The sequence below is a fragment of the Natrix helvetica genome (genome assembly GCF_964273705.1).
Source record: "Natrix helvetica genome assembly, chromosome: 1".
Taxonomy (NCBI): Eukaryota; Metazoa; Chordata; class Lepidosauria; order Squamata; family Natricidae; genus Natrix; species Natrix helvetica.
In genome coordinates this window covers 151,973,136-151,993,666 of record NC_138548.1, presented here as the reverse complement: position 1 = coordinate 151,993,666, position 20,531 = coordinate 151,973,136, and the positions used below count along the sequence as shown (strand labels likewise).

Genomic DNA, 20,531 nt, shown 5'->3' with positions numbered 1-20,531 from the left:
GTGGGTGTGGGTATATACATGCTATAACTAGATAAATCAGATAAGCGCTTGATAAAGGTAGTAGCCACAGAAGAACTGCAACAAAGTTTCAGTTCTATTAAATAAGAATACAAAAATTGTAGTGACCTTAAAATAGTGAAAGCAGGATGCAGTGATCTGTTTGCAAATTTCTTCCGATCACATAGGTCAGTGGATCCTTTACAGCATATGGGTCCTTTACAGTGCACCAACTGTGCCACAAGCATGACCCCTGGCGCCCCCCACCCACCCCCAGCATCTGTTCTGAGAAACCACTTTCTTAAACTCCTACAGATCATTCTTGCAAATTTTGAAGGTTCATGGATTCATTCAGTGATAACACTATTTCACTTCTCACGTAGTGAAAGCTCTTTCCCTCCTCTTCCCATCTCTTCCATGTTCAGAGCAGTTTCAGAGAGTCCTCATCTGTCTGTACCTAGCAGATTTGAAAGATTATTTTAATAATTAAAAAAAATGGTTCCATCCGCATGGTATTGGTGCGCTATTTGGTTCTTGTATTAATGACAAATAGAAGAGTTACTGCTCCTTCCTTTTTAGAAATATCCCTTGTGCTTCAGAAGGTCAGTTCTATTCCGTTTCTTTTGCAGTCATATCCCATCCATCCTCACAGTGGGAATTATGTGGTCCATGGTATGCCTCAAAGCTACAATCCAGGAAGTGATCAGATTGGTCCACTGAGGTCTTTGCCTCCAACCATGAATTCATCAGTAACATCTCAGCCTGCTCCAACCTACATGAGGTAACCCATGAGCAAGTTTTAGCTAATCAGCTTTATCCCCATCTCTCCATTATGCTTGTGGGGTTTGCTTAGGCTAATGTCTTCATTGTATTTCAGCCCTGGTCTAGATTCTGTGCCCAGTTCTACTTACATGAACCAGAATTCTTGCCTCCCGCCTGCCGGTCCCGTTTCTTATGGCCAGCCGATGACCATGGATATGCTAGCCTACCAGAACACTGCATCCAGTTTGCCTCAAGGTCTGTGCTATCCAGCAGTTCCCACTCATTCACTTCCACAGCAGCAAACAAATTATCACCAGCAGCCTCTCCTGTGAAAATGCAGAGTCGGAGCCTGGGAAGCGTTTTAGATGTTGCTGACCCGTAATCTTTTAAATTGTCCTTCCATTGATTTAAAAGGATACTTCTGCTGCAGGGAACAGACAACTAAGCAATTTCAAAGTAAATGTTAATTCAGGCTTAACTGTTTTTCTGCATAGCTGTTTAAACTAGGTGAGCTGTGGTTGTGTTTTTTTTTTTTAAAAAAAAGCTTTCCAATCCTGACTTCTGTAATATTCTATGTCTCCTCACTATTTATAAAAATGCCACTTCAATTTTCCCCTCGTAAGAAGACAAGCTTGAAAACGAAGCTGATATATGCAACTCCTCCTTTTTGTTCTTTCCAGATTTTGGGAACATAGTAATTGTTTTTTTAATGGAAGCCTTACATTTGAAATGCTTTCTTTGAAACTCAGTTTAATTGGTTAGTTCGGATTTTGATTTACACCCTTTTGAGATCATAATCTTAACAAGATTGCCTTTTGAGATTATACAATAAAGTCTTTACCAACCTGAGAGGAAAACTTACACACACACACACACACACACTTTGAATGTCAGAGAAGTTAATGGATTTTATGGTTTCTGCCAGAATGGATTTCTTACTTGATTTCCTCAAAAAGTAGTGGAGTAATATTCTCTATCCGAAGACGGAGAGTTTAAAGAGTACATTTTTAACTTCAAAAATTCCTAACACAAATGGACCCGATCACATCTAGATCAGTCTTTTCTCTCTGTTCTCATTCCCTGGCACTACTGAACATGAAGGAGAAGCTGATAATTATGCTGTACTGTAGTCACAGCGAGGATTTATGGGCTGGTTTTGTTTTAATCTTAACTGGTAAAATACACATTGTGTAAGGGAGAGCGAAAAAGGATATGGCAATGTATTTTTCTATTGTTGAGAGGTCAAAAAGACCAGGTTTTTAAAAAGAAGCATTTTCTGTTCTGGATACTTGTTCATTTCTTGCTGCTCATGGATGTTATCCTATTAATAACAGGATTATTCTGAGGGAGGAAAAATAGATCTTGCATACACTATAGTTGAAAATGGGAATGGACACATTATTAAAATAAGCAGAAAAGGAGAAAGTCAGTGCAAAGAAACCATTGGCATTTTATACTATGCTCTGAAGAATTATTCTGCAGTATCTGGCGCCTGTTGTATCTATCATCAAATGAGCCCCATTTTTCACTTCCAATATTGGTGCTAAGTAAGCTATTTTGATTTCTGGTAATATAGTGATCTGGACCACGATGTCTTTGAGAGGGCGCTTTCAGAAAAAACATAGCTGTTGTTCATCTCTTTCAACAAGAACACTTGGATTTTCCTTTTTGGTATTGGGTTTGTTTTAATCTCAAAAATGTTTAATTTTAAAGGCTGCTTTTAAAATTTTTATTTAGAACCAAATCCGGGTTTTCTCATTCAGCTCCAACGTTTTATAAACAAAACGAGGATTTTGAATAGTGCATTGCTCTTCCACATTGATACATTATTAGATGGTCCATTTATATTGATCACAATCTTTGATACTACTTTAAGCGGTACCCAATATCTGACTGTGATGTTGAGTTGAAACAGTCTTTTTTCACTGCATTTTCTCCTTTATATATAATGTATAAATAAATGTGTGTATATATATCCACTGGTCTGAGATTTTATACACAACTATATATATATATACTAATTCTCTCCAATCACTGAAGTTTTATAGATAGCTGCGTTTGGCTCTATTGTTAATTGGTGTAATCTTAAAATGCATTTATGCAGGCTGTAAATATAAATTCTGATGTTCAATTGGTGTATTTAGTGTTTTGGTGTCAGTAGGGATCATATTTCTTCCCTTTTCTAAACTAAAATATTTATTGTTAAGGCATGATTATAATGATGCTACCAAAGGAATTAACAACATATTTCCATAGTTAGGGCCCAGACTTTCATTTGCATCAATGAGTATTTAGCCATTGATTTGAATGGAATTTCAACTATACTGCAGACGTATACCTATTTTTATATTAAGAGTAAACAATACTTGCTTTGCTTGACATACCTTAACTGAATAAATAGAAATTCTTTACAGTTCATAATGAGTGTTTGGTAATTTGCTTTGTGGGCGTTCAATTAAGGTTCACTTTATGTTTAGAAATAATTTGCTATCTTAAATGTGTATTTGAAATGTTGCCCAAGATAATTGTCCAAACTATATCACCATATGTCTCAGTTTTTTTCTTTACAGAGATTCATTCTTAAATAGCCTTGTGATTTCAAAGGCTATGGAGTCCAAATATTTTCATATTTCCTTTTGCCGTGCCCCACCCCCTATTTAAGTTGCAAGAGTTTTAGATATCCCTTATTACAGCGACTCACAACCTTTGGGGCACCAGGGACCGGTTTGGTGGAAAGAGGTTTTTCTGCGGATCAGAGGGGGCATGGTTTCGCATGCTGCCTGCATCCCATGGATGGAGCTTCGCGGACCAGTTTCTGGCATACCGAGGACGGGGGGCTGGGGCCCCCTGCCTTATTACTTTTGTGCTGACGTGGTTTTCCAGAAAATAAAAGAACTTAGAAATATAATACTTCCTTTGCTGCCCCTTAACCAATTTAATCAGTGCTGCTCCTTAACCAATTTAATTGGAACCAGTGTTGGAATTATCCTCCCCCCAAACTTTATACAAGCCCTTCATAGCTATTGCTGATTAGATTGGGGAGACGTGCAGAATGGGTACAAAGAGGAAAGCAAAAGGATACATTGAATCATAGGGCAGGAAGGTACCTTGGAGGTCTCCTTGTCCTCACCAAACCAGGAGATATTATATCATCTAGGACAAGTACCACATTTTTCGGACTATAAGACGCACCAGAGTATAAGACACCATGATTTTGAAGAGGTAAATTTTAAAAAAAGTTTTTGCACTCTGCAGGCCTCCCAACCCTCTGCCCACCTCGTTTTTTGCACAAAAAAGGGGGGCATGCAGAGCTTTGGGAGGTTTGTAGAGTGCTCCTGGGGGCGGGCGGGGGGAAACTAGCAAAAAACAGCCTGTTTTTCGCAAAAATGGGCCATATTTTGCAAAAAACAAAAAGGGCATGGAGAACTTTGGGAGGTTCCTAGAATGACCCTGGGGGTTGGGGGGGGGAACGAGCAAAAAACGGGTTGTTTTGCGGGTGGAAAGGGCATGCAGAGACTTTGGGAGGCTTGTAGAGTGATCCTGGGGCCGGGGGGGGGGGGGCAAAAACAGGCTGGTTTTTTTCTTCTTTTTTGCCCTCCCTAGCCCTCAGGAGCACTTTGCAAGCCTCGCAAACCCTCTGCACATCCATTTTTGCAAAGGGGGCAGGATTTCGGTAGGCCAAATTCAGTGTATAAGATGCACCAGATTTTCACCCTCTTTTCTGAGGGAAAAAGGTATGTCTTATACTCTGAAAAATACGGTAAGATATCCAATCATTTTTTGAAGCAATGGAGCACCTCCAAATCCAGGAGGCAAACTATTCCATTGATTAATTGATCTTAATGTCAGGAAGTTTCTCCTTAGTTCCAGGTTGGATCTCGCTTTATTGAGTGTCCATCTATTGGTTCTTGTTTTGCCCTCAGTTGCTTTCAAGAATAAGTTGACCCCCTCTGTGACTGACCCTTAAGTACCAGAAGGTAACTGTCATGCCATCCCTATTCGTTGAACTAGACATTAACCATTCCTCATATGATTTAACCTCCAAACCTCTTACCTTTAGGGTCTCAGCATCTTTTGGGCATTGTGGTAACCAAAACTGCACACAGTATTCCAAGTGTGGCCTCTAGCACCATGTTTAGTAGGTTGTGTTTTTGTAAAAGGTATTGTTAATCATGTAATGCTGGAATATAACCCATAATTGCTCAAAAATGTTCCAGGATGCTACACATAATCAGGAAGTGGTTTATTTGTTTGCTATTGTAATAAACCTATGTAGAAAGCTTAACTCCTCATGACACTGAATTAAATTTACTTTGAAATTGCATTTTAAGTAGTGGATGAAAAAGGGATTCTACTACAGAAAGATGAGATCAGTGAAATGCATTCTGAAGATTTAATCTGTAGAAAAATGTTCTTATTCTGGTTATTTGTTCAAGATCAGATTTAATCATTTCTGCAACAAATTACATTTTGAATATTTCTGTACAATATTTTTCAAGCAACCTCTGGTATTAACTGTGCAATCCATTACTTTAGGGTATCTTGTCTCTAAATTATTTGCACCGACTTGTGCAAATAAACTTGTTTAACAAATTATTTAGTTGTTTTTAGTTGTGTTTTGTATTGTGGTGGCGCAATGGGTAGAATGCAGTACTGCAGGCTACTTCTGCTGACTGCTGCTGCCAGCAGTTCAATCCTGACTCGCTCAAGGTTGACTCAGCCTTCCATCCTTCCGAGGTCGGTAAAATGAGGGCCCAGATTATTGGGGCAATATGCTGCCTCTGTAAAATGCTTAGAGAGGGGAGGTAAAGCACTGTGAAGCAGTATATAAGTCTAAGTGCTATTGCTATTGCTTCATGGTTGATCCCCAGTATTTTAAATTCGTTTGAATGGAAGCTGGCTTTTCTTCAGGCTAGCTCCATGAGTAAATTGCCTTCTCCTATCATGTTATTGCCTTACATTGGACAGGTGGGAGAGTTTTTTGTGGAAATCAAAATGGCGACTATACACAATTCCACGTCTCAGGCCAACTGAATTCACAATTGATATTAAAAATGGGCCCTTAGCACTCCAAGGGTAGCTGATACTGATGCTAGATGATCTTTTCATTCAGTTTAGTTTGTTTCTATATACTTGGGTTTCTTTTCAACTGCAGGGATTGTAAAGAAAATTATGTGCTGAAACCAAATATCGCCACAAGCCTATACAGCTTGACACAGCATGATTTGGAACAAAGAGCAGTTATGTTTGCATAAGCAATCGTTGCCTTTTGCAGCTAATTGCTTCTCCTGGAAAATTGCTTTTTTGAATATCCCCCAAACTCTGGAAAATATAGGATCTTGTGGTACGCGATGCTAGAGGTGATGATTGATAGTGGAAAGGCCCAAGAGAGGTGCAAAATATTTTTTAAAATGGAACAGTTGTGAATTTGAAAAGAGCCGTTTTGACCTCATTGGAAGTGTTCCAATGCTCCTCCAAGCTTAAAATATCTTACTTTGCACATAAAACACTCAGTGGGGTTTAAAAAAATTCTGTTGAGGCCAGAGCATCCCATTTTGGAGTAGGGCTGTTCAAAGTTTCAAATATTTTGCAACCTCTAGAAAATTCCACCCTCACAAACAAAGTTCCTTTAGTTCTTTGAAACAATCACCTAGATATCATTCTCAAATTCCAAATTTACAGCATCCATACATAGTCCATATGTGTGGTAGTAGGGTATCGTTATCTAGACTGCTTATGTGTATGAGCCCACTGATCCAGAAAGGAACTATAGTTCTTGCAATGTAACATGGTCCTCCAGCTTTGTAGATAATTATAGTATTGGTAAGACTATATCAGATTGTACAACCTTGGGCAAGCTGCATATATATGTGGATATCAACTCCCAATATTCTCAACAATGGCTACCTTGGTTGGGTATTCTAATTTATGTCTGCATCTGAAGCCTGGCTGGATTACATACAGAAGGATATTTGGGACAATAATGCTGTATTTATATTGCTGATTAGATTATATTACTATGCCCCTGTGGATAAATGCAGTTGCAGCATATTTCTCTTGTTAATTTCATACTGACATTGTGGTGTTGAGACACCAACTGCTGATACGTCTTTTCTAAAAAAAAATAAGAAAGTGGGAGAATGATGAGGAATCAAGAAAGCGAAAAGTTCAGAATATTAGCAGTCATTAAAACAAAATATTACTCAGAACATAACACAAGCTAAGGATACCTTATGACCCAGTTAAGAGTGGGAAATAAAGGATTATGTAATTTGCCCTCCTTATAAGGCTTGGAAGCAAACTGTTCCTGTGAGTCATTCTTCCTCTGTAATTCACAAGATCCTCTACTGTCAATTACTTATTTGCATTGACGGCATCACTTGAATCTTTGGGTGTTTTGGCATCTTTAACAGAAGAAATGAGCCCCTATAATCCTCTTGAGATTGCTGAATCTTCCAAATTATCTTGTACCATTTTGGAATTCTCAGATTCTGACAATCTGGCATCCTCTTTAAGAGAGATGGAACATAAGAAGATCAGAGAGGATAATAAAAATTTATGATGTGTAAAGTTGGTTTGAAGTCAATAAAGGTTTTAGACAGTTATTCCTCATTCATTAATGTACCTGATTTCTAAATGGAATGAAACAAAGTCAAATAATAAAAACAGATCATCTTTACGTATGTAACTTCAATTTCAAAGGATTTCCTATTTTTTTAAAGAAAGCTGAGATACTTTTTGATGCTTGTCTATGGAGATTCTCAATCATTCAGGTCATGGTTGTTACAAAGGTGCTTTTTCAAGAGGCAACTGGACTTTCTGGTTTTTCTTTGAAGACGTTGAAGAACTGGAGAAGCTTCTTGGATGAGAAGCGAAATGTCTTTAAAGAAAACCCAGAAAGTCCATTTGCCTCTTGAAAAAGCATATTTAGGACATTTTTGATGCTTGCTACGTTCATTGTCTGTTAACTCTTCTGTTTTACACACGGCTTTGTTTTAATACTCCAGAACTGATAGCAATCTATTGTTTTATTTCCAGAAGAAGGAAAATTTCTCTGTCAAATTACAGTATTGAAAATTATTAGAAATTCTTCTTATATGGCTGCTTTCATAACCAAAATAATTCAGAGAAGAGATACAGTATTATGTTTAAATGGCACTTATCTCATGACAACATTTCTTTACTCTTTTAACCTCTTGTCATTACTGTTGCTTTATCATTGCCTTGTTAATTTTATGGGCATCAGACCTATCTCTGGATGAGACAAACTAAGCTTCGGATATTTTGTTCTGATGTAGCCTAAAAACGCAAGAAATAAGGCATATTATGGCTTCAACGCCTTTACCAAGCAGTAGTCAGAGGAATTCTGGGTAACAGGTTAATCTTTGTGTGGTTCTGCTCTCCACTTACTGAGATGCTCTGAATTCCATGGTCAAGAGAGAGAATGGCTTACAATAAAGGAGTTCCCACAGCATTTCAGACTGCTAATTTGCCTTTCTGTGCCGAGAGAATTTTTCTGATTTTCATGTTCTTCATAGCCCCCATGGCAATTGATCAAATTTTTATCATTCTTTATCAGCTTCTCCCTTGACATCTAACGTAGTCTCATCTGTTAAGTTTTCAGAGTTAACCTGCTGGTGGAGAGACTTCCCTGCCCCTTCGCACAGTTTCTTTTCAATATACTCCGGTTTGAAAAAGAAAAAAATAACAAAAGAGGAAAAGTACCCCGTGTGTGGCTTCTAGATTGCTTTTCCTACATCTTTGTCAGCAATGGCCCTAGGAGGCATTTGTTGCATCACTTTCGGTTTGCATGTTTCTGCTCTCCCCTTGTGTCTACTAGGAAGCATAGGGAGGCTGTGTACATACTCTCTGAACTGAAGAAAAGGGGACTTTTGAAGAATGGAACAGTTGGCAGTATTGTGGACAGCTACCAACTATCTCTCTCTCTAACCGGGGAAATTATTTTCTGAAAGAATCCACTAATTTCACCCAGCATGGTTTTGAATTGGTTTTTCTTTTGCCAGCAATTTTCACCTCACTGAATCTGTCCAGTTCTATTCTGGGGAAGTTGTTATGCTGATAAAGACTGAGCCAATGGTGTCCATGATGGGGTGGGGGTGGGGCACATTAGAAAACAAGCATTTCATGAAGTTTTGAACTGCACCATGAGGTTTACATATGTGATTGGAAGGGACAAAATGTATGACACCCCATCACAACGGGGTTTTGTTCCTTTGACCCAACTGTCAGATTCCACAGATGCCTGACGTGAGATTCTTTGCATATTATTTCCATATTGTAGAAAGTGCAAAATAACATTGGATGCAGATATTTGCTGAAACTATATCAATTATTAAGCTTACTTTTAGCATTTGAGATTTAAATGTAGGGGATGAGTTGACTGAGCCTAAACACATCCTTAGTTAATAATCACTGCACAGTCAGTACCCCCTCCCCGTGAATTCCATTGACGGATATAATCTAATCTAGCACCAATTTGCCTTGACCACTAGTAAGCCAGAATCTTGTGAATAGATAACATGCAACAAATTTTTATTGCTTGGAACTCAACTCCTATTCCTGGTTACTTGTGCCTGCAATTAAGTTCAGCTAGGAATATATAGTTTAATCCATTATAGCCAAAGTTGGTCAATGTAGCATTTAATTTCTCAAAGGATAAAGAAATAAGCACCTTCCTCCTGTGTACGTATAATATTTTGGATGAAAAGTATTTCATTTGCACATTTTCTTCATTATATATTGGTCAATTTTCCACAGATTGGTACTTCCAGATACAATATACTACAAATGCTATCATATAGAAAATTTTTGAAAGATAGATCCAAAATAGCATTTTGTTTTCTCATAGCTATGATAGCTGTAATATTGCAATTATATTTGTGTTTATTATTAAAAAGAACTTCTAATTCATCCTATGAGAAGATGTTTCTCCCATAAGCTAGATGATTATAAAGGATGGAAAAGAAAAATAGGGACATTGTAAACACAAAACAAAAAATAAATATCAAAGATAATTTTAGAACTATTAGTTAGAACTATCAGCAGCTAAAAACTATTTCACATGTTAAGTAGCTTCGAAAAACTAACAGTAATGAAACTGGATGTATCTCCCTAGAAATGGAGTCTCAGATTAATTGAGTCAATGCAGAAAAAATACTATTCTGGTATCCAGCTGATATCTCTTACTGGTAGAGCAGTAAGCAACTTCAGAAGATATTCATACTGAAAACAGTAGGTGCTGGTGGATCTTCAGTTAATCTGACACAAATACGGCAAGAGGTTGAATAACAAAAACAATTTAAATCAGATTCCGAAACCAACAGATAGCCAGGAGAACTAAGACAGAATTGGTATAAGATTTGGATGTTTTATTCCTGTGTACATTTAGCTACCTTAGGCTGAAACAATACTTTCTGAATTATTTTCAAGGCAGCTCCTGTGTAGATTGCATTACTATAATTATGGACATTTGTAAAATCTATTCTGCAATTAACATGACAGCAGTTCTTGCAAAGATGAAGAATTCGCCTTTATATCAAATGCAGCCTTCAACAGAATGTTGTGCTGTGGTTAGCTCTTGTTCCAGATACTTGATTTCCATCTGCTTCCTATTTTATCACTTTCCACCATCGAAATGTCAATATTCCATGCCCGCTGAATATAATCAGCCTTCGTTGGACTATTTTTATTCTGTTCTGCCTTCTTTCATCTTTAAGTTCCACCACCTCCAAAGATTTTTTTTTTTGTGTGTACTTGGGGAACCTCCAAGTTTTCCTTTTAGACACCAATAGCGCTGCTATGGCTACAAAAGCGTATGCGTTCACAATTGGTACAGAGATGGCAACTTGGAAAAACGAGCTGATTCAATGCAGTTTACTTCCATTTGAATATCCCAGACAGTAAGTAAACAGGAGACATTCCATGTCTCGTGCCTGAAGGAGGATCTGAATGTGATACTGCGGAAGGATAAACATATATATGTATTTCCATACTATTAATATATATTTAATAGGAGTTTAGATGTATGTTAGCCTCTGTGTTATAGCATCTACAGAAAAAAGAAATCAAACCTCAAACTCCAACCTGACCTTCTTACCACATTTGTGGTGTCTCCTAATAGCTCTTTGTGTTCTACTGTTGCTATGCAACCTATTACTGGGATAATATTCAAGTTGCCCCTTTTGTGGTGAATTTTATTCACCAGCTGCCCATTTACCAGCAGCAGCTGTATTGCAAGATAATGTGTGTTTATAGGATTTTTATTTTAGACTAGACACAGTCTAAGGATTGCTGGGCGCTTCCTTGAACTACAACTTAAATCTAAGTTAGTGAAATATTTCATGCCTCCTTGTTCTCCACAGCTGTGGGCAATGGGAACAAAAATGCTGACTAAAAACACTTTAATGTTCTGCTTGTCAATGCATTACTTCTAGTATAGACATTGACCTATAATAGGAACTTGAATAAGAGAGTCATTTTCTGTGAATTTAAAAATGACAGTTTTTAGAAAACTAATGAATGTAATTAAAGGAGCAGAAAAAATACTTTTAGAATGTAGTTAATTTTACCTCACTAAAATTAAGGTTATTGTATACAAGTAGTCTTTGATTTACAACAGTTCATTTAGTGACTGTTCAAAGTTACAGTGTCACTAAAAACAACAATTGCGGGATCCCCGGGATCAAAATTTGGATGCTTGGCAACTGGTTCATGTTTATGATAGTTGCAGTGTCCCAGAGTCATGTGATCAGTTTTTGCCACATTCTGAAAAGCAAAGTCAATGGAGAAGCCTGATTCACTTAACAACATTACTAACTTAACAACGGTAATGATTCATGTAACAATTGTGGAAAGGAAGATCATAAAATGGAGCAAAATTCACTTAACAAATGTTGAATTTAGCAACATAAATTTTGGGCTTAAGTGAGGTTATAAATCGAGAATTATCTGTAATCCATTCAGCTTGCTAATGTGTGGACAGCATAGTTTTAATAGCTTTTTGCTTAGAAAGTAAAGCAGAAAAATGCATGTTAAACTCAGTCACAGAAAAAAGAAGAATCCATCTTTAAAGTTCTTTGCCCCTGTCTGAGATAGAAACTACCGGAGATAATTTTAGAATTAGAAAGGGTTTTTTTTCCCAGATAGAAAGCCCTTTAAAAGTGTTGCTTTATTTATGCAGTTGGGCAGTTTTTAAAAAAACCCTTAGATTCAGGTTGCAATCATCTAATCTTCATGTATTAACAAGCTTTTAATTTTCTATTGACCATCAAAAACTTAATCACAGTGAATTATAACATATTAATATCTTCTGCCCAAGAGCCTAATTATAATTAGTAAGTAGCATTGGTCTTTTGGGGAGACCTCAGATCAAACATTGTCTAGGGTTGTGAGCTAAATAGGATTGTGGTGGATTAAAGTCCATCAAGAAATTCCACAGGGGAAGATTTGACGGGGATTTTTGAAGGAAAAAAATCTTGGAAAAAGGCAACTGCAAATCATTTCAGCCAGTCCTGTCATTATTTATGAACAGTTTGTGGGACATAGTTCCAAGTACAGTTTTTATTAATTTAAAGGAGAATATTTGTAGCCCAGGTTTCACATGAGGGTTCTTTGGAGCTCTCTGAGCTTGCTTGTTTTCTTGCAGACGTTTTATTACACAAACTAGGTAACATCATCAGTGCTAGCACTTAGAGCACCAAAGACCCTTGAAATGTGATATTATGTGGTTGAGCATTTTCATCCAAGAATTCATTTGATGTGAAAAAGAAAACAGCTCCTATGCAATTTGTGCCAACAAGGTCAATATATACCAGTGGCTTGGAAGCACACCAAGATTTTTTCCCCCTGCCGAACCACTTAACCATTTTCCTGCCAAAAGCCTTTTTCTGCCCTCATTCACACATTCACACATTATGTTGTGTAGTTGCTTTAGTTGTGCATCTTGTCTCCAATTTAATTTCATACATACAGTATATTACCATGGGATCAAACAGCATTGACATCTTGTCCAAACCTTCTACCCAAAAGGAGAAAAAAACTTTTCTAAAACTAGAAACAATTATACATATTATATTGCACTAAAGCTGCTGAAGGTTCCTCAGCTCTAGGATGAGCTTTTAACCCAGGAGTTTGTTGTGTGCAATGTAACAAAGAGTGCTAACAAAATTCAAAGTGCCATGTTGCATTCTGCCTGTTTGTGTTCTACCAGTAACCATCTGTGTTAAAAATCTAGCTGTGAGGGAAAAATGGTTTTACATACATGAAATATGAGTCAAAGAAGAAAATATATTTGAATATCATCATGCTTATAATGCTCTCAACATTTATGAGCATATTTGCCAATGCATTCAGGCTACCAAGTTTGTATGTGTGTGTCTTTGAGTCAATCTTTACTCCTTGCCAGTTTTCTTGGCAAGTTTGCCCTTATCTGCTTCCTAGAGCTGAGACAGAACAACTGGCTCAGGAATACCTAGGTGACCTTGTGTCTAAGGCAGGACTAGAACTCACTGTCTCCTAGTTTAGCCACCTTCACCACTACACCAAACTGGCTCTAACTGTAGTAACTCTGTGTTACTAAGGGGAAATTAAATTCCTGCTCCAAATGCCTGTCCTAAAGGAATAAAGGGGTGAGGGGGTGGGGGTTGCTTTGCCTATTTGGGCAAGGGAGCAAATTTGTGGGAAACCCTAACTCCATTGCATTTATATCGAGGGTGGCCTGAATGTTCATTCGAACAGCTTCTCCGACTGCCTGAGCTTAAAAATGGACCCAGCTTCAATTGGCTAATGTCCTGCTTTGAATGAACATTGCTTTCATTTAAGGCGCTTCTTTGGGAAACTCTTTCCTGAGGTAAAGCGCTACAGGAAAGAATTGTAATACAAAAAACAAGGCGCGCACATCCAGGGCTTTACGGCCAAGGCGACCGCTGTATATGTTGCCTTCCTATCCGCCAACTGCCAGGGCGTCGGGGGGGGGGGGGGGCTTAGGGAAAACTTCCGCGCCCACCGCTGCCCTCGCCAGGCTGGGGTGACGGGCGAGGCCTCGGGGGCCAAGAGAGGCCAAAAGGCGTCGGCAGCAGATCAAAGAGGAGGCTCCAATCCCCTTATCTTCCCCTCCCCACTCCCTCCCTCCCTCCCCGCTGAACGCTGCTCGGCTTCACCGCCCCTCGAGCGCTTGGCGGGGACAGCGTGACGCGGCCGCTTTAAGGATTCCGCCGCTTCGGCAGCCAGCAGCGCCCCGAGCCGCCTCCAGCCCCACGCGCAGGAAGCTGCTCGGGCAGAAGCCAGCGAACGCGGCCGGTTCCCGAGGCGCTCGGGGGGAGCCCCCAAGCATGTCCAAGCATCCCTCCTACGGCAAGAACGGGCTGGCCGACCCCATCTTCCAGGTAAGCGCCCGCTCCGCTTTCCCGGAGTGGGGGGCGCTGGGTCGCCAGGCGCGCAGGCAGGCAGACAGGCGGGCGGATCCGATCGGAGCCCTGAGCCGAGCATCCCTCGCCGTCCCCGGGATGGGATCCGGCCCCGTCGCTTTCTAGGCGCCGGTCGATCCTTCCCCCGGCCTGAAATCGGATCGATTTCCTCGGCTTCGTGCTCAAAGAGGGAAAGAAGGTGGAGGATGGGTGTCGGTAAAACAAGGGGGGATGGCTGGGCGGGCTAAGCGTTAATCCGGGGTGGGGTGTCCCGATCTCGGGGCGCGATTTTGCCCACAATTTGCATGCTAAAATGTGGGTTGCCTTCCCTTCTCGCCTTTATTTACGCTCATCGTCGCTTTATTGTCTCTGCCGCCCGCTCCGCCCCGTCGCCGCTGTTGCTCCCGCCCGCCTCCAGGGAAGCCGAGGCACGGCCACCCGGAGGAGCCGATTGAAGCGATCCGATGGCAGCACAACTTCCACCAGTTTCATCCTCCGGCAGGTAAGCCGCCGCGCCGGGGAGAGGAACGGACGCCGGTAGGAACCCACCCCGCTCGGGGAGGGGGCTGGCGCGGGCGCCTGGTGCGCAGCCACCAAACTGTGGCGGCGACCCAGGAAAGTGGATGGCGGAGGCCGGCCTCCTTCTCCCGTGGCTAGTGCTTTTATTCCACCCCTCCTTCTTCCATGGAAGTGCTTTTCCTCCCCTCTTTCGGCTGGAGAGGATTGATGTGGGAAGACAGGTTGTTGTACTGCCTGCCTTCCGCAACCTTCTTTTCCACATGATAATTTTTGCTAAAAGAAGAAGTGAAGGGGAGTTTCATCGGGAAAGTGATCCCCATCTTTTCATTAATAAATGGATGCACAATGCACAAAAGCTGTGCTTCCTCCATAGGGGGTTGTGTTCTGATCCCGGCATCATTTTTTGAAGAACAAATTCCCTTTGACTGGTATTTGAATGGGCATGATCTGTAAGGAATCACGTTTTGGGGTTGTATGTGGCAGTGGTCAGCTTAAGTGCAAATGCCTCTTCACCTATAGGGGAGCATGGTCTTTTTCAGCTAGGCAATCTGACTTCCATATCAAATTCCATGTTTCAGTATATTTATGGGAAGGCTGGCAATTTATTACTGGCAATTCTCTATGGTTGTACTCTAAACAGGCCTTGAGTGGCAGAGACTTTTAATGGTTAGTGAAACCACATTCCCACAATGTCTTTTAGTAATCCGCTGTGGTCGCTGACTTTCTCTCACTTCTACATTCGCTTTTCCCTTGCAGTGATTACATGTGTTTGTAGCAGAAAATTTGAGAGCTAAACTGATAGTCACTTACCGGCTTGAGTTCTATAAACTCAAAATTTTAATATATTTTTTCACACAGGCCAGATACATGTTTGTACTCTCAACATCTTTTCACTGGCATGTTTGGTCAGATTGAAGAAAATTTTTGATCAGATTGAAGAAAGAAACCAAAATACAATCCTGGTCCTTTTGGCATTTAATGGTGATCAGCATTCAGTTTGGAAATTCTTGATTTCATAATTAACTCTAGCACCTGTGATAAGCTAAAGGGAAAGAGCATCTCTGAACAAATTGAGGGATCATGTTCCTTGACTAGTGAATAATGTCTAACTCATAGACATGAATAGACAAGTCAAAGGATATGATGTCCTCTTAGAACTGAAGATTTAGTTCTAAGTACAGCTGATGAATGGCTTAATTTGGAAAATAAAAGCAACAATTTTGTCTAACATGATTTATAAGTATAAATCTGTAATCTTACAAAGGAATACATTTTACTATGGTTTTAGTTGATGATATTTTTTTCCAAGATGAGGGAAAGATCCTTGGTCTTGTGTGGATAGTTATTTTGAAGACACGAGGCACTGTCTTCATCTACTAAATCTTAAATTGGAAACACTTATTAAAATCTAGTTTTAGAGACAAGAAGAATGATATATTTAGCTCTAAGGATGTACAAGAATTATTGACAGGAGTTGTAGCTAGAAAAAAAGTTTGGTTCTTTGGAAATTATTGGAAGTCAGAAATAAGATACATGTCTTTACCCAAGTGAGAGAAATTAGTCTGGGCCCTTATATAGGATAGTTGTAGCATTTCCCGCTTATACTACAGACCTTGTGGATTTCTGGTTTCTTAACTCTTTCAGTGCCCATTTTGCATGCTGCCATCCAAGAGCTTCCAGTTACTTTTAGCAGTTCCCTTCTTGGATTCTTCATGCAGTGATAGAACATGTTAGATGTCCTGAATTGAACTAGGTCACATCCTGTTAGCTCCTTTCAGTGATGCACTGAATAATATATTTAGACCTGCACCCAGGAGATTTCTTTGTTACTGCTTTGTGTTCCACAAATGTCTCAGAACACCTTCATGGGTAGCAAACCTGAGTGGGTGCATTTCTGTGTCGAATATGTGCATTCTTGCCTTCCTCAGTGATTAATACTCTGAGCTCTGTAGAGCTTTTCTATTAAACAGCAGTTCCCCAATCTCACTTGGCAATCCACTTTTGAGATTGAAAGATGTTTCAGAAAAGGTTAGGGAATATTAATGTAGGTCAGATGAAACAAGTAAATTCTCTCCTGGGCATGCTTAATCTCTTGTATAAAATAGATATTCTTTGGAACAAATACCAGAGTGTGCCTGTGTGTATGCCTTTGATGCAAGAGTTAATGTTCCATAGTGCACCTAGTCTAAGTTTAAAGAAACTTTTAGGGATTTAAATTGTTTTATATAGGAGAGCATGGTTCTGGAATGTTTTCACTGGTATAATACTGCCATGTATATTATATCTTAGAAATCCTATTATCTTCAAAGGAACTTACTTCTAGATAATTATGGATGTCTTCATAGAAAGAACAGAGCACAATAACTGGTTGCTTGGTACCTACAGTACAGTTCCTCATTGTCCTGGGCAGTTGAAGATTGGGATGAGGGTTTCCCAGATGCTTTTGCTAAACTCCATCTGAAATAACCTGATGGATAGGAGGAGAGTTCCCAGTAAAAACTGGTTTACTGAGCGTGCCTTCCACCCTCCCTATCCATCAATTGACACTTTCTTATTTGGAGACAACATTCTTCAGAATCTTCTTCTCTGAAGTGCTGTTCAGAGGAGTGCTTACTGTGAATCCCTGCTTTAATTTTGTGTTTCTTGCTGGTTGATGGCATCAAAAAAAGGGAAGGTAACAAAGCTGAAAGGTTTAACGAATGGCTTTGCATAAAGGTACAGCACCCAAAATCAAGATACTGCCAACTTTTAGCAAATGGGAGCAAAGGCAGAATAGGGATCAAGAATGGGAACAGGCCATTCAATTCCTACCCAAGATGGTGGGAGAATAAGATCTTTCTCTGTGCTCTGTTTCAATCATGACCTGTGAGGGCAAGGCAGGGAATTTGATGGAGGCTGTTGTGCAGTGGGCTTGTCTCTCCTCCAATGAGTTTTCTAAACAATCTCAGGAGTAAAAGTGAGCCAGTCCTTTCTGGGGTGTGTGTACTAATAGAATAGAATAGGATAGAATAGAATAGAATAGAATAGAATAGAATAGAATAGAATTCTTTATTGGACAAATGTGATTGGACACACAAGGAATTTGTCTTTGGTGCATGTGCTCTCAGTGTACATAAAGAAAAATAAAATAGAATATATTCATCAAGAATCATAAGATACAACACATAGTGATAGTCATAGGTTACTAATAAGCAATCAAATTATACTAGGAAACAAATAATACAATATAAAATTTAAAGATACAAGCAACATGATTATAGTCATAAGTGGGAAGAGATAGGTATTAAGAAGGAAGAGAAAATAGTAATAATAATAGTAATAGTCATATTAGTAGGTAATATGACAATGTTGTGGAAATTAGTTGTTTAGCAGAGTGATGGCATTCGGGAAAAAACTGTCCTTGTGTCTAATAGGAGGGATGAGAAGAAGGAAAGGCAGGTAGAGAATGATGGGCCTAAAGGATGCCTTTTGGTCCATGTCTTGACTCCCTCCCCACTTTATCCAGTTGAATTCCAGTCTGGAATATCCATGTGTGAATATTAAGTTTGTGCAAAGCAGCTTGGCTCTACTTGAGATGCTGTCTTGCTCTGGAATAATAATTCAGACTGTCACAGCAATTCAAGAGTCTTCATTTGGAAAATAACAGTACTTCACATCCACTTGAAACATTGAAGCAGGCTGACTTGATCTGGCTATCTGGTTTGATTCAGTGGAATGAATTCAGACTAGTTTTGGCGGGAGAGAGAGAGAGAGATCCAGAACCCTAAAGAGAAGCAGGCCTTCAATTTGGTGTTTTGCATCAATAGGCACTTCAGCTGACAGTGTCATCAGATCAAAGGAGGCTTTAAAATTCACACATCCCCAGTAAATATGAGCTTTTTCAACTGTCAAGGCCTCTGCAGAAGCAACTGCAGATGGACGAAAGAAGTTCCTTTGCATTATTTGCAATGCACATTTGAATTTTCTCTGTTCTTTTTCTTCCCAAACGCATAAAGAGGGAGTGAGAGTGTTTTCCTTCCTTCTAAAAATGCACTAGATAGAACTCATCATAAATCTACTTTGACATCATGTTGTATAATTTAATAATTAATTCCTGGTGGTTTTTGTACAATAAAAATAGGAAATTAAGCATATATGCAGTGCATGCTGTCAAAGCTTCTGAACAATTCTCCCAATGAGATTCCAGGGAATAGAATGCTTGTTCAAATGTAGGAGAGGTAAATTCTTCTATCTTCTGATAAAAAAAAAGGGGGGGGGTATTACTCTGCCCTTTAATGCCTGTTTTTCTATCCATGTAATAAAAGCATATAATAGCCATTTATATTCTTCAGTTTGTTTTCCAAGCTGTTGGTGTATTGTTGTGATGGAATGTAGTTAGGATTTCCAAGCGAGAGGGTACAGTCCGAGGAGTAAGCGGCAACAGATATTATGCATGAGAGAAAAAGGGTGAAGACAGCCCCTCCGTAATATCCCCAGAGTATATTGTAAGTTCAGCTACCGGTAGTACTTACTATACGTCTAACTCTAGCAAGATATGGGAAAATTCTGTAGGTGTGAAACAATAAAGAACTCAGAAGAAGAATCTCCACTTGTCATTCTTAGTTTTTGAGTCTGACAGTTGTTCAAAAGTACATGTTCATTTCTTCCGCACCCAAAATCTGATGAGCTTTCTATAACAAAACTAATACGTGAAATAAATGTCTATCCAAAAGGGAGCCATTATGTAACATTTGACCATCTCACGCAAACCAGCATGATTTTTTAAGTACCAATTTTCAACAATTAACTGAATCCATTCATGCATAAGAAGATGCCTCATAAGTGTTTTAAGACAAAACCATATCCAATAAAGATGAGATAATTTTTGTTGAATTAATTTTAAATCAGTAGCAGAATGACACATTTTATATCCAAAAAGTCAATTATTAATTATCATGTTCACCAGATATCTCAGTTTCATCTTCCATCTTTTCCTGTGCTATTGAGCATCTAATTTATTGTAATCCCAAAATTTATAAATAACAATTACAGGCATGCTGTTTTGTTAAAAAAAATAACAAACAGCTACATCTTCTAAGATCTTAAGAGCCTTCAGATAGCCAGATGCCAGAAGGCGGTTTTAATTGACAATTGCCTTGCTATTAGCAAGTATATACTTCCTACTCTTCATCTTTCACGATACATTTCTTAGATCATGCATCTTGTCACTTGGTGCAAGATAAAATTTTGAAACAAATAAAGGAGCATGAGGATAATACTGCTCTCCCCCCCCCCTCTCTCAAGACCAGCCTTCTTTCTAGTTTTGCAAAAGAAGGCAATTATAATCCAGTTTAAAGGAAAGAACATTTTGAAAGCATCAATAATTGTAATATATTTTATCAAACAACTTCTCTGCATCCAATAAAAAAAATTACAGCAGGAGCTGTCTCAACTTGATGTTGAAAATTGCAAAATGTACTACAATCTAAAACTATCAACTGTCAACCCATTCTCAACTACAAAAAATAATATTTAAGATCTATGTATTAATAAAACAGAACTATAATTTGGTCAATATACATGATTTTAGCCAGTTTAGGAATTAGGATGATATAAACTTAATTGCAAGAACCCAATAAAGTACTAAAGTGAAACACGTTCTGATAAAATGTTAGCATTTTAATGGATAAAATATTTGTGACAGATAGAACATCATTCCAAATTATCTGGCTTTTGCATTCTACCATTTGTTATGCTGCCAATAATAGATTTAATTTATTCTGCTTAGATGGGCTTAGAATGCAACCATATACCTAGCAAAATTCAGTGGAGGAATAAAGGTCAAATTTT

The 20,531-nt window shown here is 39.0% G+C and overlaps 2 protein-coding genes and 1 long non-coding RNA gene across 4 annotated transcripts in view; all 3 read left to right on the top strand.

Moving 5' to 3' along the window:
• Positions 1-5,355, top strand: part of LOC309384912 — a 683,650-nt gene extending 678,295 nt beyond the window's left edge. The window contains exon 2 of the long non-coding RNA XR_014174129.1: positions 4,525-5,355. This is a non-coding gene — a long non-coding RNA (uncharacterized lncRNA). The remainder of the gene's footprint in view (positions 1-4,524) is intronic.
• The window catches only part of STAM2 (signal transducing adaptor molecule 2), a 30,485-nt gene extending 25,130 nt beyond the window's left edge, over positions 1-5,355 (top strand). For both annotated transcript variants that reach the window (XM_081938769.1, XM_081938768.1), the window contains exons 13-14: positions 627-778; positions 875-5,355. In XM_081938769.1, the coding sequence (XP_081794895.1) occupies positions 627-778; positions 875-1,091 (369 nt within the window). In that variant the 3' untranslated portion in view covers positions 1,092-5,355. The remainder of the gene's footprint in view (positions 1-626; positions 779-874) is intronic.
• Positions 5,356-14,017: 8,662 nt separating this feature from the next.
• Positions 14,018-20,531, top strand: part of CACNB4 (calcium voltage-gated channel auxiliary subunit beta 4) — a 144,016-nt gene continuing 137,502 nt past the window's right edge. Inside the window, exons 1-2 of the mRNA XM_081956963.1 lie at positions 14,018-14,162; positions 14,602-14,685. Coding sequence (XP_081813089.1) covers positions 14,109-14,162; positions 14,602-14,685 — 138 coding nt within the window. The 5' untranslated portion in view covers positions 14,018-14,108. The remainder of the gene's footprint in view (positions 14,163-14,601; positions 14,686-20,531) is intronic.